This window comes from Apteryx rowi, unplaced genomic scaffold (assembly GCF_003343035.1).
Source record: "Apteryx rowi isolate R43461 unplaced genomic scaffold, aptRow1 scaffold_89, whole genome shotgun sequence".
Lineage (NCBI taxonomy): Eukaryota > Metazoa > Chordata > Aves > Apterygiformes > Apterygidae > Apteryx > Apteryx rowi.
The window spans coordinates 958,675-974,655 of NW_020451193.1; the positions used below are offsets into that span (position 1 = coordinate 958,675).

General features: G+C 39.4%; 1 protein-coding gene across 1 annotated transcript in view; it reads left to right on the top strand.

Moving 5' to 3' along the window:
* Nucleotides 1–15,981, top strand: part of ITGA4 (integrin subunit alpha 4) — a 42,965-nt gene that overhangs the window by 559 nt on the left and 26,425 nt on the right. Inside the window, exons 2-11 of the mRNA XM_026090977.1 lie at nucleotides 7–192; nucleotides 530–651; nucleotides 7,488–7,594; nucleotides 7,692–7,821; nucleotides 9,174–9,241; nucleotides 9,904–10,033; nucleotides 13,612–13,697; nucleotides 14,035–14,094; nucleotides 14,187–14,324; nucleotides 15,448–15,559. Of these exons, the coding sequence (XP_025946762.1) occupies nucleotides 7–192; nucleotides 530–651; nucleotides 7,488–7,594; nucleotides 7,692–7,821; nucleotides 9,174–9,241; nucleotides 9,904–10,033; nucleotides 13,612–13,697; nucleotides 14,035–14,094; nucleotides 14,187–14,324; nucleotides 15,448–15,559 (1,139 nt within the window). The remainder of the gene's footprint in view (nucleotides 1–6; nucleotides 193–529; nucleotides 652–7,487; nucleotides 7,595–7,691; nucleotides 7,822–9,173; nucleotides 9,242–9,903; nucleotides 10,034–13,611; nucleotides 13,698–14,034; nucleotides 14,095–14,186; nucleotides 14,325–15,447; nucleotides 15,560–15,981) is intronic.

A 15,981-nucleotide genomic window follows, 5' to 3' on the forward strand; every position in this document is an offset into this window, starting at 1 on the left:
GCGGAGCGGGAGCGGGGGCGCGGCGCGGGGGGCTGCCCGCTGGGCCGCCCCGCTGCTGCTGCTGCTCTGGCACTGCCTGCCCGCGGCGCGACCCTACAACCTGGACACGCAGCACCCGCTGCTCTTCCAGGGCGGCAACGGGACCCTCTTCGGGTACTCGGTCCTCCTGCACCGCCACGGCGAGGACAGCTGGTGAGTCCCGCGCCCCCCGCCAGGCTGCCCCGGCGGCGAGGGGTGGCCGGGCCGGCGACGGGCGCGGAGCCGGCTGAAGGCGCGGGGCCGCGGCGGACGCCCCCCGCTCGGCCGCGCAGGGGCATTTGACGCTTCTCTCGCTGCGGGTCCCTAGAGCCAGGCGGCCTCGTGGTGGGAAACCGGGCGGCTCCGGCCGGGGGAGCGTTGGGGGCGTTTTTTCGTTGTGTCGCGTTTCCCCCCCACACACACACACTCTGGGACGCGCAGAAGTTTGCGCGGCCGCGACGGCCCGGTGCTCCGGGCCGCGCCCCCTCACGCCGCCGTTTTTGACCTCCAGGCTCGTCGCGGGCGCCCCCCGAGCGAACTGGCCCGCCAACAGCTCCGTGGCCAACCCCGGTGCCATTTTCCGCTGCCGGATCGGGAGGAACCCCCGCGGGCGGTGCGAGCAGCTCCAGCTGGGTGAGTGGCCGCGCGCGCGGAGCGGCGGGGTCGCCCCTCCCCGCGCGCCCGTTTCTAACGGCCGTTTCTAACGGCCGCGCGGGCGCGAGCCGAGCCGGGCGGCCCGACCTGGTCCCGCCGCGCGCCCGCGGTCTTCACCGTCTTGGGATGTTTCTCGTGTGTCATTTTGAGATTAAAGCAGCGTTTGCCTTTCGCTGAGGGCAAGACCAGTGCTTTTATCAAGTGATAGTGAAGGTGGCATCTTTTTCCACAGAGAGAAACGCAACAAAACTTGATTTAGGGAAACGAGCCTAATGTGACAGCTCCCATTCCCGTACTGTTTTCTTTTGCATGTTTCAGCACCTGATTCAAAGCCCTCGTAAGAGTTTCAGTTCTCTCTCTCTCTCTCTCATGCTTTTCTTCAGAAAGCTAATTCAGCTTTCTGAAAAGAGTGCAAATGTAGCTAACTCAGGGAGGGGAGTGGAAATCATCATTTCTCTTCAAAGCATTCCTTTGCAGAAGCCACCCTAAAGCAACAGCGAAACACAACTGCCTTGCTGGTAGGTTCTTACCACCTGTGAATGTGCTGATAAATTGAATTTCGGGGGACCAAAACTATTCATGACTGAGTCAAATTTGCTGGCTCCTGCATTTGACCTAATCTCTCTACCTCCCCTGTCCTTGTGCTTGGGAAGTACAGCCAGCTTCCAAGTGTTTGATACTTGCTCAAAATAAGACTGCTCTGCAACTGGTTGCTCTGAATACATTGCTTTGGGCTCTGTTCTTGTCCTCCTCGAATACAGTGCCATTCAAACTCTATCCCTATGTTATGCACAAAAAGTTTCCTGAACTTTCTCTCCTGCTTTAACCGAAACAGTCACTGGATCAGTTAAAACTATGAACTTGCCGCCCAGTAAGGATAAGAAGCGCGGGAAAAGGTTTTCAAAACAGTTGAAACCAACAAAAGTGATAAAACACCATGGGCTGATGTATTTTCAGGCCAGAATACGAGACTTTACGACAAAAACATTAAGTCAAAATAGTAATTTCGTTATGCAGCTGGACATAGCATTTAGAATTGACAGGTTCCATTCAGTTTTTACTGCAGCTGGAAATAAGAGTTATTTTTCATACCTAAGCTACAAAAAGCTAGGATACTTCAGTGGTGCTTTCTTTGTAAATGATAGCAGTTGCTTGTAGAAAGAACTACAATTAAACACATTCCAGACCAAGTGGTTCTCTTTTTGAGTAACTAGCATATGCTAAAGGGCATTAAATTCCTGCCTCTGGATCCGGGTAAAAATAGTCTTTGACTACGTGGAGGAAGAAAAGGAGGGGAAAAAGGTGCTAAGGTTTTGGCTTCTTTGAAAACTACTGTAGCGCTGCAGTATTTCTTGATTTATTAAATTAGCCAGTGGAGAAACAAAAGCTCTAACAAAGTAACTTGATGGCTTTTTCTCAACAGTTTTCAGTTGAAAAAGCTTTTGTGGTACTAAAGGCTTGGTTTAGTGAGTCTTCCATCCCCATATTTAGAGGCTGCAGGTACACAGTGATGTTTACTGTCTTGTTCTGCCCGCTTAAAAATGGTGACACCACAAAGAGAAACAGAAATTTTATGAAGTGTTTATTCCCTTAGGGCTAGGTGACTTCTTCATAACACCAAGGTAGTTCTGTGGTATTTCTGAAGTTAAATAGATACTTTAAAGAAGTGTTATACTATAGAGCAAGAAGTGAGGTCAATAAAAAAAACAAACCATGCTGCGGTGMATGGGATGTAAATTAAGGAGAGTAGTGTCAGGGTTTGGTTAAGCCTCTGTCAGCCTGCTGAGCAGTCACAGAAATACACACAGGAACTTTGAATTGCAAAGTTAAACTTAATTATCTCTTATCCAACTCATTCAGATTGTCAGCAACTTTTGGACATAATGGTTTTATCTACACTGTCTTTCAGTCGGTGACCTCCTTCTTCTTCTGCTTGGATTTTTGCCATTGACAAGCTTGGGTTCTGATCCCTTAGAAGAAAGCAATTTCCTCTGAAAAATGGGCAGGGATATATTATGTTGCTAGGACAGGGGAATTCAGAGATAGCCAATTTTATCTTTCTCTTCAATACCTGAATTCACATCTTTTTTTTTAATGTAAGAATCTCTGAGGTAATAAGTTTCTAGTTATGAGTCACAGAAATGTAAAGGTGATAGCAGGCAATAGAAGTAATTTTTTCCTAATGTCAGACCTCTGTAATAAACAGAGGCATAGAAATATTAAATTATCTTGCTGCCATTTTTCACTAAAGTAGCCTTAAAACTGACTTAACTAATTAACAAAGGTTTCATGCCCAATTGTGCAAGAAATCTCTGATCAAACAAAACTGCTATTATTTGGGGGGGGAGGGGGGAGGTGGCAGTTGTTGTTGGGTGTGGTTTTGCGGTTGTTTTTTTTTTGATCACACAGTCCTATCCAGCTCCTCAATAGAGAAAGATTTGCTGGAAACAGTCCTATGTTGCAGTCGTCCCAGCTGTAACTCATACAGGTGTAATTTAGAGAATTTTAATGTTGTTCAAGGTGTTAGGGACCTGGGCTGATTTAAGAACCAAGAGAAGTCGTGAGAGGCACTAGCAAATTTTTGTTTTCCCAGCCCGTCACTTGCACTGTAAATCTCTCTGATTGCTGAAGAGGCATAAAGTGTTGAGAGTCTCTTTTCTAGTTCTAGTACTTTGTTTTGTCAGTGGTGTCAAATATTCTAAACTATTGATTTATTTGTAGTTGGACTCTCTGATTTGAAACTGAGTGTGATTTATTTGCTAATAACATAGAATACGATTTGTAAAATTTGCCATCCGGGCTAACAAGAAAAAAAAGTTTCAACTACAAATTTTACAGTAAATTCTCTTGCGCGTTCTTTAAAATGAGGTCAAAAAGTGTTGCCCCACAGTATCGCTCTTCTCTTAAGTCCTTCATAAATTTAACCTGTGAACAAATTGCCCTCTAGCTCCCCCAGCTGAATCGTTACTGTGGAAAAGAAGTGAACAGTTAACAGCTTTCCCCCAAAGGCTAACTTGCATTTGTTTGGCTTTGATTACAGTATGCTTTTTGCCTTTGGAAGTTTGGCTTTTTGATCTCACCTGCCTTGTTCATATCCTGCCAGTGATTTAGTTTGAAATAGCCTTACTAGTCCAAGGAAAGACAGGACCTCCTTGACCTAGATCTGTTATAGAGTTATGGAAACAGCTCTCACCTAAATAAGATATGTTTTGGGTGAAGATGGTTGAGCAATAAGACCTATCAAATCCCTGAAGAGAGAAAAGATATGGCCCTGGGTGAATGAAAGAATCTTGTGAGGCTCTGACATCTAAGAGTAGGATCTCAGGAGGGTTGTCATCTGTGCAGTAGGCTTCACAGTTTTAATCAGCTAGCAATAGGATCGGAGGAGTTCTGGGAGGATAAAAAGGATCATGAGAGGCTGTTGAGTATAGCGAGCACTGGAGCAAGTTATATAAAACTGGCTTCTCAGATGATATGGCAAACATCTGTATAGAGTCCTTGAGGCCAAAGCTAGAAGTGGCTTTTTAAGTTGTGATCTTATTTATATGCAGCTGTGTTGTTTCCGTGGATGGGTACAGCAGGAATAATAACAGAAGTGTTTCTTCCAGATGTGTAATGTACACAGACTGGGCAATTACTTATCTTTGGGTGACTTTGTGGCAACGCATGCTCCTTTTCCCTGAGGCAATCAAGCTGCCATGTCCTCTCAAGCTTGTGCAGTGCTATTCTATTGCTTGTGCAGACAACAGCATTTTCTCTTCTCTTTGGATAAAACCTTGATAATGTCTTACCCCTGCTTATCATTGTGCCCATTGTGTTTCTCTTGCCCACAAAGATCTATCATTTTWAAGGTGCTTGAATACTTGCCAGTCAGAGAAGAGAAGGTCAGTAGGTCAGCAGAGGGCCAAAGAGAATGTGAATCAAGAATGTATGCTAGAGCCAAGGAAAAAGGGAATACAGTCCAATGAAGACAAATGAATGGAAGTCTTTTTTCTCATTATGGACCTCTGAAATAGACACAAGAAAAAAGTGCTAAAACGAGCAAAATTTCCTCTGGTCTCTAACAACACCATTACCTGGTCTTGCTTGACTTACTAACAGAAAATCTCAGAAAACCTCTTTAAGATCTAAATTTATGACACTGGTCTCCTCCACTTTTATTTCTTACAAATCCACATACAGTATAAAGCATGTCCAACATAAGTCATTGTCATAAGAGGACAAAAAATATTACTGGAATGGAGTTACTAGAAGCAGCTTTTGTGACTTTATTAAGTATTAGTTCCTAAGCATGGGAATGAAATAGAATGTTGTTTCTGAGAGGACTTGAATCAGATCAACATGCTTTGTAATTCATGCAAACCATGGAAATATCTTCTTGAGGTAGTGAGGTGTTCTACATGACATAACTAAATTCCAAACTTGTGTCTGAAAATTGTTGCAGGGTGGGAGGGCAGAGGTATGTTCAATATATGGAGAATCATGTCACTGGCATTAGCCAATTCAGAAGCTTCTCACTTAGACTGTAGTAGCTGACAGCCTACAGAAAATTCAGCTTTTTAGTAGATGTTTAAAGTAACACGTTTTATTTCATGCTTGTCATGGAGTAAAAGCATACACAGAGTTGGTTACCGTACCTCAGGTGACCTACAGAGGTTTATTAAATTGCAATGACATTATAGGTTCTCTTGGACCAAAGAGAACTGAAGGTGATGTTACTGTGAGTTCTAAGGTCAGTTCCTATTTACTTGGATTTGCTCATACTTATTTCCGTGATGTCATGGGGAAAGGTGCATGGGGGAAGAAGGAGTAAAGAAGAGAGATGAAGGAGATGCCTCTTGACTCTATGAAGGATGTTACTTTTAGGAAGAAATAAACCACATTTGCAGTAGGCAGGGAGCATTGTCCTCTCTGCAGTTCTATGAAGAAGTTCTACCTGCACTACCCTAGTCTTTTCATCAGAGGAAGTAGAAAATGCTATGTTTGGAAAAAGCAGTGGAGAGATAGTAAGGAAGTAAAAGAATTCGAGGTCACAACGGTTTCTTCAGATAATTGTCAAATGCTAGGCCTGTAACAGAACAGTAGGGAATGAGCTCTGGAATAAGGATGACTTGGATTTTTCCTACAGGTGCTTTCCCTGAAGTTTTTTACCATGCAAAAAATAATTATCTTGATTCTATTAATCTAATATTTTCCCTCAAAAAGACTCTGATGTCCTAGGTAAAAAATCATTTTAAACACTGTTAGTTATGAGAAGGTATGTAATAAAGCCCACAGCAATTCATCATTCTCCTGGTTACTGAATAGACTAGATACATCCCCTTACTTTGTGTTCATACTTAATTGGGTGCTTGTCTGTCCTCTGAAGGGAATTCAACAAACCTATTAGGGTTGAATTAGGACTGTATTTCTTTAAACTCTCAGATTCATTGATTAGTAATAAATTTCAGCTCTCATGCAAGCACAGTTTGGATGTGGGGTTGGTTTTTCTTCTTGGACGTCACCTTTATCATTGTAGTCTATGATCCATATTGGCGCCCTCTTCTGGGTAGCTAAAAACACTTAAACTTCAAAAGTTGTGGGTTCATCAGTGACTGTGCTGAATCTGGGAAAGTATTAAAATTATCCAAAAGAACTTGTTTATTTTGCAAGCAGTTTTTTCCTCAAACTGTGTCATGTGGATACTGTACTTTAAAAAAATACTGGCTCAATATTTTGGTTAATGTTTGTTCACACAAACGTACAACAGATACTTTCATAAATTAAAAGCTTGCTTCATATAACTTAAAATCTCTTTGAATGTGTAGCTTCTCCTTGCCACAGATACTACCACTACTTTCTATGAGGAAGCAAATATTTGCTAACTGGACAGTACTGTAGCCATTTGGGGAGTTTGAAGAAACTTCACTATATTCTCTAAGGTTTTAAAATTAACTCTTCTTAAGAAAAAAAGGAAAAAAAAAAACACACTTCTAAATAAATAGTGGTGCAGGAAGTACACAGGACATGCATCCATCATGATTTCACATCCCCAGCAGAAATTGCTGTTATGCACCCTTTATTTGATATGAGTTTGCAGTAGAGGCCATTTTAAGACCTGCTACCAGTAGGGATATAGCTAAGAAAAAAGTAGAAGAGATATTTGCTTTAGGCTAGAGTTTGGGTACTGGAGACCCTACTTGTTTTCAGCCTAAAAATTCATAAGAAACACTTGCAAAACCCAACCCTATGATAGCTTGGGGCTCCTGAAGGTCAAATTCCAGGAAAGAGAATTCAGGCTGGCAATATAAGCCCACTACTATATAAATCTTTATATTCTTGCTTAATTTGGTTTCAGATATTGGCTTCAGATTTCTTAGAGTATCAGTCAAGAATCTTTGAATTTGGTCCGTTTAGCAATATAAACTTATTAGCATTACTGAAGGAAAATCTCTCATAGTGATATGATATATCATAGTGATATGGCATAAGCCATGAAATAGATGCTACTTAAAAAATATATATACATGCTATATTAAATTGAGTGTAAAGTCACTTTCTATCTTAGTTTTCATAGTGACAGAGAAACCAACACTCACTGCCAAATCAGTCATGTTCAGAAACAGCATGTTCTCGTTGACTACATGCAGTCTTACCTTTGTTCAAGAGGAATGTGAAACATTTACATGGAAAAGCCTACATAAAACATACAGGCATAAGGTCCATCAAACTTGCATTACTGAAGTCTTTCAATAGAATTCTCTAGTGTTTCAGTCATGTGCCACAAGTCACTTTGATCTGTCCATCTGTTCAAAGTATTGGTCTTTGTGTCCTAGGCAACCCAACTGGAGAGCGCTGTGGAAAGACTTGTTTGGAAGAGCGTGATAATCAGTGGTTGGGTGTCAGCTTATCAAGGCAGCCAAAAGAAAATGGATCTATCGTTGTATGTATTATCTTTGGAACTGTGTGTCCATTTGTTAGACTGCCTTCACCATTCTTTTGCTTCTGTGTCAGACATGATGTTTGTTTTTTATTCATAGGCTTGTGGACATAGATGGAAAAATATCTTTTACATAAAAAATGAACACAAACTCCCTTATGGTATTTGTTTTGCCATCTCTTCTGATTTTCGAACTGATCTGAGTAGAAGAATATGCCCGTGCTATATAGGTAAGCAGAATGCTTGCGTCATTTCTAGGAAAGAATAAGATGTAAAATCAAATGATTCAGAGAGTGTGAAGAACCTGTGTTGTTCTAGACAGGCTTTCTGCAGCCAAAGGCTCAAAGACTAAGTGCTGATATAAGCCCAACCTGTAATATAAATCTGTGAGCAAGACATTTGTCACTTTGAAGTTGCTTTCAACAGGCAAAAAATAGTTTAAATAAGGCATCAAAGCACTTGCTCATTGGACTGGACCCCTGAAGGATGTATGCTCCTCAAAAATAGGCCAGTACAGGAGCTCCTTCATTCCTTTGCTCTGTCATTTGCTCACTCTGCTCAGCATAGTGCTCACAGTGGAATACAAGTAACATCTTCAAGAGGTTGTTGCTGCTTAGCGTTCTCTATAAAACTGGCTTGGTTCCTCAAAGCAGCCCCTGCAGCCTCATGTTCTGCTGGTGTGTCCCTGCTCTGAACTTGGTTCCTGCCAAGCCTGTGCCTGCAGTGTGAGATCTTCTGCAGGTCTTCTCCTCAGAAGACTGCAGGTGACAGAATAAGAATCAAGATCTGAAACTATCAAACAGATTGAATCCCTGGCTTTTCCTCTGATACCTTCCTGTCACGTAGGAGAACTGCCTAGTGACCCTGCCCCTTGTAAAAGCAAGGAAGAGCTGACAATCTGGCTTTTCCACACAGACCGATAAGAGTAACACCTTCACACATCCTTCTGCTGGCTTCAGAGGCTGTTACAAGCATTGGTGAAATAATCCTTTTATCTTCCATGATTATTAAGTGAATAACTCTAGGGATGAAATGAAGGGAAGCCTGATGGGAGGCAGTTAGCAAGGAAAAGCAGGAAAATAGAGCTGGGAGAGTTGAATATAAAGACAATTGCTAAGGGTGGTAGATACCATATTTTTAAGATATCCGCAACATAAACCCTTCAAAGCCTGAATGGAGCATCAGGGCAACTCCTATGAAGATAAGTGTGCTTGTCAATCAAATTATGCCTGAACTGTACACAGAGTATGAAGAAAAGAGTTAAGCATATCCATCTGTGCTGTTCAAACTATTTATACTGTTTCATTTGGCATATTTCTTTCATGGAATAATTTAAAGAGAAAAGTAACTTTTACAGGCACAAGACTTCAAAGGCAGCTGTGATCAAGTGGTACATATTGCTTTGAATTTGTTACACTACTATTTTTGAAGCTAAAGGCTATACAGTGGAAACTGTTTTTAGTTTTATTACAGAACTGAAAATCAAATTTTTTTTTGTCTCAACTTGTGTTGGAAACCTGCTAAAAAAAAATCTGAAATTACATGTTTCTCATTTTTTTTAATATTTCTTGCCAATATCCAGATCATGTGCGAAAGTTTGGAGAAAACCATGGGTCATGCCAGGCTGGAATGTCTAGTTTTTACATTGAGGTATGTATTAAAGATACCAAACTGACCTCCCCCTCTGTACACATATATAAAAGTACATACATGAATGAACACAGACACACACAGGTGCGTGCGCACACACACACGCTCCATCTTTTTCATTGGAAGGAAAAATCAGACTTGTTTCCTTTCTTTTTAATTCAATCTTAATAAGACTTGCATGATAATTCACAATTAACTAGGAATACTTTTACACCTTACTCCAAATCCAAAATTACTTTTCATGCAGAAAAAGAGCATGAATATAACAGAATATGAAGTTTTATTATTCTCTTTAATCTATTCAATGCAACATTAATATGAATAAGGCTTTTCTTCTTGCTTTAGAGGGTAATGTTCCATATTGTTTAATCTACATTCACCATAAGACTATGATTTCTAAAACATTCTTTTGAGAAGACACTATCTTGTTTGTTGGTTTCTTTTAAGTGATTGGCAGTTCAAAGTTTTAATAACCATATTCTTATAAAGTCTGAAAAATGTTGTCTGTGATCTTGTGGTAATCCCCAAATACTGAGCCAGATGCATCTCCATTAGTGTTTTGTTGAGTTCACAGGAGACCTAAAGAAAAGCAGTTGACTTGCTTGCTATCTTCATGAATATTTAAACATATATAACATAGCTTTGTTTTATTTTTCTTTTAGGACTTAATTATAATGGGAGCCCCGGGATCGTTTTATTGGACTGGTTCTGTTTTTGTATACAATACAACTGCAAATACAATCCATGCTTATACAGATTCAAATAACCAAGTGAAATTTGGCAGTTATCTAGGTATTTTAAAAAATTTAATACTTTATATAAATCAAAGAATTAGCTAAATAATTGGTCTTGAAGTGCACGGTGTTTATCAGTGCTTTCTTTTATTCCAGGAGCAACAATTCTAAAGATGTGTTCTGATTTTGTTAAATATTACTCAAATATGAGGTTTCTTCTCTGTTCTTTTCACTTGAAAGCTTCTCAAACATTATCTTTCTGTTTTTATCATCACTCCACTGAGTTTGTATCATTTCTTGATTCCGAAGGGAGAGATATGCTTCAGATTACCACTAGTTTGCACTTCACTGTTAAATCTGAAATGCTGGCAAGGGTTTTCATAGCAAAGGACATGCTGACTTTGCATACAACAGAAATATGAAAAGTTCATAAAAGTGAAAGTTGCAAGAAAATAAGTCTCAATTGTAGTGTCCATAAGGGAAGGTATGCTATGATCTTAAGACACAGACTTGCCTCCAGTCATGTTTTTGTGTTTCTTTTTTTTTTATATTCCAATCATATCTTGTTTCTGGATGCATGGGAATGCAAACTTTATCTACAAATGTCTGCACTGAAAGCCACGCAACTCTTACCCCTGTACCAACATCCAAGTAGTTATCTGCATTTAGCACTAGAATTTATAGGGTTTTGTGCCAGAACAACTTCAGTTTTCTCAGTACACACTAAGAAAAGCTCGTCTGTCCTTCCTGAATTGGTGTGCAAGAATGCTTTTGTCTGTGACCTTTGGTTTTGGCATTTTCCCACCCATAGATTCAGTACACGTGGATAAACAGTTCCTGTTTGTGATTTCCCTCTTTTGACAATAGGAAGGAGACATAAGTTATGAAATAACTATTATGCAATGTGAAATGGATAACACTTCAGAATTCACTACTAAGCCTTTGAAAGGTTGCAGTCCAGATCTGAGGGGAAATTATGCAAGAGATGGCTTATGGTAAAAGATGATCAGCTACCAGATCAATATGCTTAATCAGTAATGTAACCTTAGAGAGCACTGTAAAACCTTGCTGCAGCTTTCCAACAACAATCAAGCAGCAAAACATTGTACCTGTCCAGAAAAGGCACATCCTGTATTTCTATTCTTATGCTCTATAGGGTGTAAGAGTGGGAATTTCTGTAATGAATGAGTCAAGTCATTGATAGCTGAAAGTCAGGTATAGGCAAATGGGTAAAAGCCCCCATAAGAACTATGATAGGAGAGGGGCAGTGAAAGAATTTCTTCACGCATAGAGTCTCTCTTTGCTCTCTTGCCCTTCCAGGAACTGAGATATACTGGATTTTCCTTCATGAGCACTTCTCCAGTGTCCAGGTGCGACCATACCAGCCAGCATACTGGCAAGGCAGAACTGCCTGTCCCTCTCAATTCTGCCCTTTCTAGAGGAAAGTGAAGAAGAAAGGGATAACTAGCTCATCTGTGTCTCCGTGCAGTACTACCTGAGATGAACCTTAAATTTCCCTTTTGTTACGTGCTACTTAAACCTCTGTTTGGTCTCTTCATAGTAATACTGTAGTTGAAAGAAAGTGAAGGTACCTTCCCTTGCCCTCCCTCAGCTTCTGTTCTGTCCCATCTCTTGCATTGTCTTAGGCTGAAATCTATTCGTGGCTAATTCTGTTATCAAAGAATTTTTACAGATGAGTGTGTTTATACCTTAAATGATGAACAAAAATATCTTTACCAAATGGTCAAAATATATTGTGACTAGACTGTAATTCAAGGCACATGACTACACATAATTATATACTTCTACTATTCCTTTCTTCTGGCAGAGACGATCAGTTGGCTGCTTTATTTACATTTTTTTAAAAAACAGTCAGAGTAATACGTAACAAATTAGAGTTTTGCAGGAAGAGAGTACAAAAAATATCATAACATTTTCTGTAAGTTGGAAGAAATGAAGATGTTTAGGTATGAGACAAATAAAAGCAAAAAGCAAGTTTAGAAAGAGAAGCTGGGAATGCATAATATTTGGTAGATTTTCTCGACTTCTTCAGAATACAAATGCCTTTGAGATGAATAGCAGTCATCTTTAAAGGGGTTAGATAAGTAAGTCAGTCTTTCAAATCAGCTGGGCCTGATGAAAGAGTAACCTTAGGTACTTAAAGATCTGTCTTAAAGAAATCACAAAGTAATAGTTTATTTTAGGAACCTGAGAAGGGCAAATGATGTTTCAGAAAGCTGGAAAGTCATTGTAACACCTGTCATTAAAACAGGAGAATATGAAAAGCCAGTGTATTTTAAGGCAGTCAGCCAATGTTCAGTAAAGAGGAGATAATTCTGGGGTTGGAAATACAATTGGATTTGGTTATGTAGGGCCTTTAATGTAAAGGGTTAATTACGTGATTCCTCCCCACCCCTACCCCCAACCTTCTTTTACCACAATGAAAGTCTGGACTCTCTGGTTACTATAGTTTCTTTCGGTGATTTTTTTAAAACAAGTTCAATAGGAACATTAATGTTTACACTTCAGCAAAACCAAAATTACTAGAAAATAAAGGTCAGAGGAGGTAAATTAAGGCTTATCCACTTAAGCTTAATTTTTTGCTGAATAAGTAAAAACTGGGTGTTGACCTTTAAATGATAAATTGTCTTGTTCACCTCTGTTAGCTTAAAACATGAAAAGAAAATGCTGGCATAATGAGAACTTGAATGCCAGACAGTTTTCTTCACAGATGAAGGATATAAGGCTTATTCTCATCTGATACAAGCTGATTTTTCCATTTTCTCTACATGCTGTGAAAATTGTCAGAAATTCTGTAAATGCAAGAGTAGCAAAATACGTTTACTGTCGTCCCTGTTTCAACTTAGCCATAATGAACTTCAGAAAAAGTGAGGATGACTCGTAGCTAGATTTAGGCCTCAGCCTTCCATTTGCAATTCTGTGGTTGGACTTTGCACCAAAATATGGTCCTATTTGTCAAGAGCTGTTTCCACTTATAGTACTTTGTTGTGTAGATTCATTTACAAAAACTCATGAAGTATTTTCTTATTACCCAAACTTCAGCTCCAAAGTGTTCCTGAGTTCTTCATATGTGTGTGTATAAAATACAATGTTTGTATATGAATGTATATCTAAAACAATATAAACAATATATATGTACACACACATATAAGTAGTGCTACATTTCATTTTTCTGCAGTCCAGTTAAAACAATAGTTAAATTACAGAGTGGTGACAATTGAATAAAATGCTTCCACATTGCACTAAATGAACGGTTGATACTTTTTATTTGTATTACGATACAGACCCACTGAACACTTACAGAACATGCATTAACAGAAAATGTTTGCAATTTTTTAAACTGACTTTTAAAATATGACAGATAATTGAGACCTTGGGAAGAAATTAGTGTTTCTGACCCACAATAGCTCTGAGGTTGCTGGAACTTGCTGTTTTTATTGACCTTTTACTTATTTCAAAATTTTTTCTTTCTATAGTGTTTACATTGGTAGCTTGCTTGATGTCTGTATGTCAAACTCACAGTAATTTGTGGTATTGACAGCTTTTATACATCATGCTCCCTTTTCTTCTTTATGTGATATTAGAAATGTTGAGTAGTGCATTTCTAATTTACAGGATACTCTGTTGGAGCTGGGCATTTTTTGACGTCAGCTAGTACAGAAGTAATTGGAGGGGCTCCCCAACAGGAGCAGACTGGTAAAGTAAGAGATTGTTCATACTATTGGTTTGAAGAGGATTTCCTCCTGCCCCTCTACCTGTGATTTTCCAGTTTAGGTTAATGTAATAAAGACAAGTGTTAGATAATACAATTTCTCATGGGGAAAAAGGGCCAAGAAGGAATGAGGGAAAATAATCTAGATAACAGTGCTGTGAACGATGGTATTAATGAAAGGTGTGGATAAGAAATAGAGAATAGTTGTACCCTGTGATGTTGTGCGTTGCCTTGCTGATTCTCTAGCCCACACTGTAGAAAAAGCACAAAACAGTATTTCAGATTACTGCTCGCTGAACAGCACTTTTATTTTCTCTTCATTTTAGGCATACATTTTTAGCATTGAGAAGCAACTAAATATTCTATTTGAACTAAAGGGTAAAAAGGTAAGTCTTTCATGCAGCTATTCTGCGCCTTAGAACTTCCAGCATGTCTTCATAAAAATTTGAAGATAATGGGATTTCTTGTTTGCACACAGCTTGGTTCTTACTTTGGAGCTGCAGTTTGTGCTGTGGACCTGACTTCAGATGGCCTCTCAGACTTGCTAGTTGGTGCTCCAATGCAAAGTACCATTAGAGAAGAAGGAAGAGTTTTCGTTTACATCAATTCAGGTTCTGTAAGTATTTTCTCTTTAAAAACATGTAGTAATCATTCCAGTATAACAACCTAAAGAGATTTTCTATTTCTTATTGTAAGGTAGTTAAAGGTGTAGGCAAAACAACTTTAGTACCAGTATGACAATCCTATATCAACTGGTAGTGCCAAGTATTATCTGTAAAACAAACTGACTTTCTAGCAAGAGCAGAATGTGTGGAAAAACAGCAGCAGGACTCTGTAGCATATGTACACGTCAAATGCTAGCTGTATAAGCTTTAACACATTATTTACACTAGTGTTGAAACTGAAGACAGTCTGGTTGTGTTTCATAGTATCTTGTGATAGTTACAGCCTGCTACTGCTTGCTACAGCAAGCTATCTTCCRTTGCCATGCTTACTGCTAAACTGGCATGTTAAGAGCAACTTATTTAGCACTTCCAAAGCAAACAGGGAATGAAAAATTTGTGTGCAATTAGTAGTAGAAGTAAGGAAGAGCACTGGTAGATCTGTTAATATTTCCCAGTTTGGCAAATAAATAAGCTGGACAGACCATGTATTAGAATCAGCTTCCTTTTATTCTTTGTAGGTATCAGAAGTGAAAGTATAATCACTCTATTTTTTGTCTGCTTTTGAATTTATTTGGCGTTGTTAATTTTATCTTCATATCTATTTTCCATCCCTCCTCCCCACACTGATACACATTCATTATTTTATAGTTGTAGTTAACATTTTCTTACCAGGAATGTGTTCCTCACAGAGAATTAAGTCACTCTAGGACACCTTCAAATTACCAAAGCAAACACTGTAGCTCTGAAGCAGCTACTAGTTACTACCTTTTTAGCGCACACATGTGCATACACACACGCGTGCACACACTGTTTTCTCAGTGCTATAAGTACCTGCACTCTGATATAAGCTTGCTGTTGCTTAGAGGCGTTTACTATGGCAACACATTGCTGTTCTCTTTCTTAAAGAACAACTAAATATTGGTGAATATCTTTGATAATTCTGGCTTGTGCACCAAGGAGATCAGTATGATTTTCTCTTACCATCCAAAAGCAGTTTAACGTTTTGAGTAATCATCCAAGTCATCTGGAACACCCTTTGTTAATGTACTGTTCAATGATTATGTTTTCCTTCAGGAGGCAAAGATGGTAGAACTAGACATAGAGCTCAGTGGGAGTGACTCATATGCAGCCAGGTTTGGAGAGTCCATAGCCAATCTAGGAGACATTGATAATGATGGTTTTGAAGGTAAGTATCAAAAAAAAAAACTGGTTTTAATTCTCACTGAGCAGTGGGCTGCCAGAATAAACAGGAGGATTATGAAAGGGTGAGAAGACTTTAAAGCCTTTCATTTCTAGGTCATTGATTTGAAATGCAGCTGATTCATAGTCATTAATGTGTAATACCAACAGGTTAGTTTCTGTTGGTTTAGTAAAGGACATAAGCATAAGTCTAGAGTGGAATCCCTAATCCTGTTTTAAGCATCTGAAACAATGGTTGGGGAAGAATTTGGCAATGTTATAACATTGTAAAAAAAAATTATTCATTGAGTCAAGAGCTGCTTCTGTGTTGCCAGTAGGAAATACTGAGTACGTGAGGATAACTACAATAACCTGCAAGATGGGAGACTATCATGAGGCTGGCTACCCATTTAAGTCCCTCAGGTCACT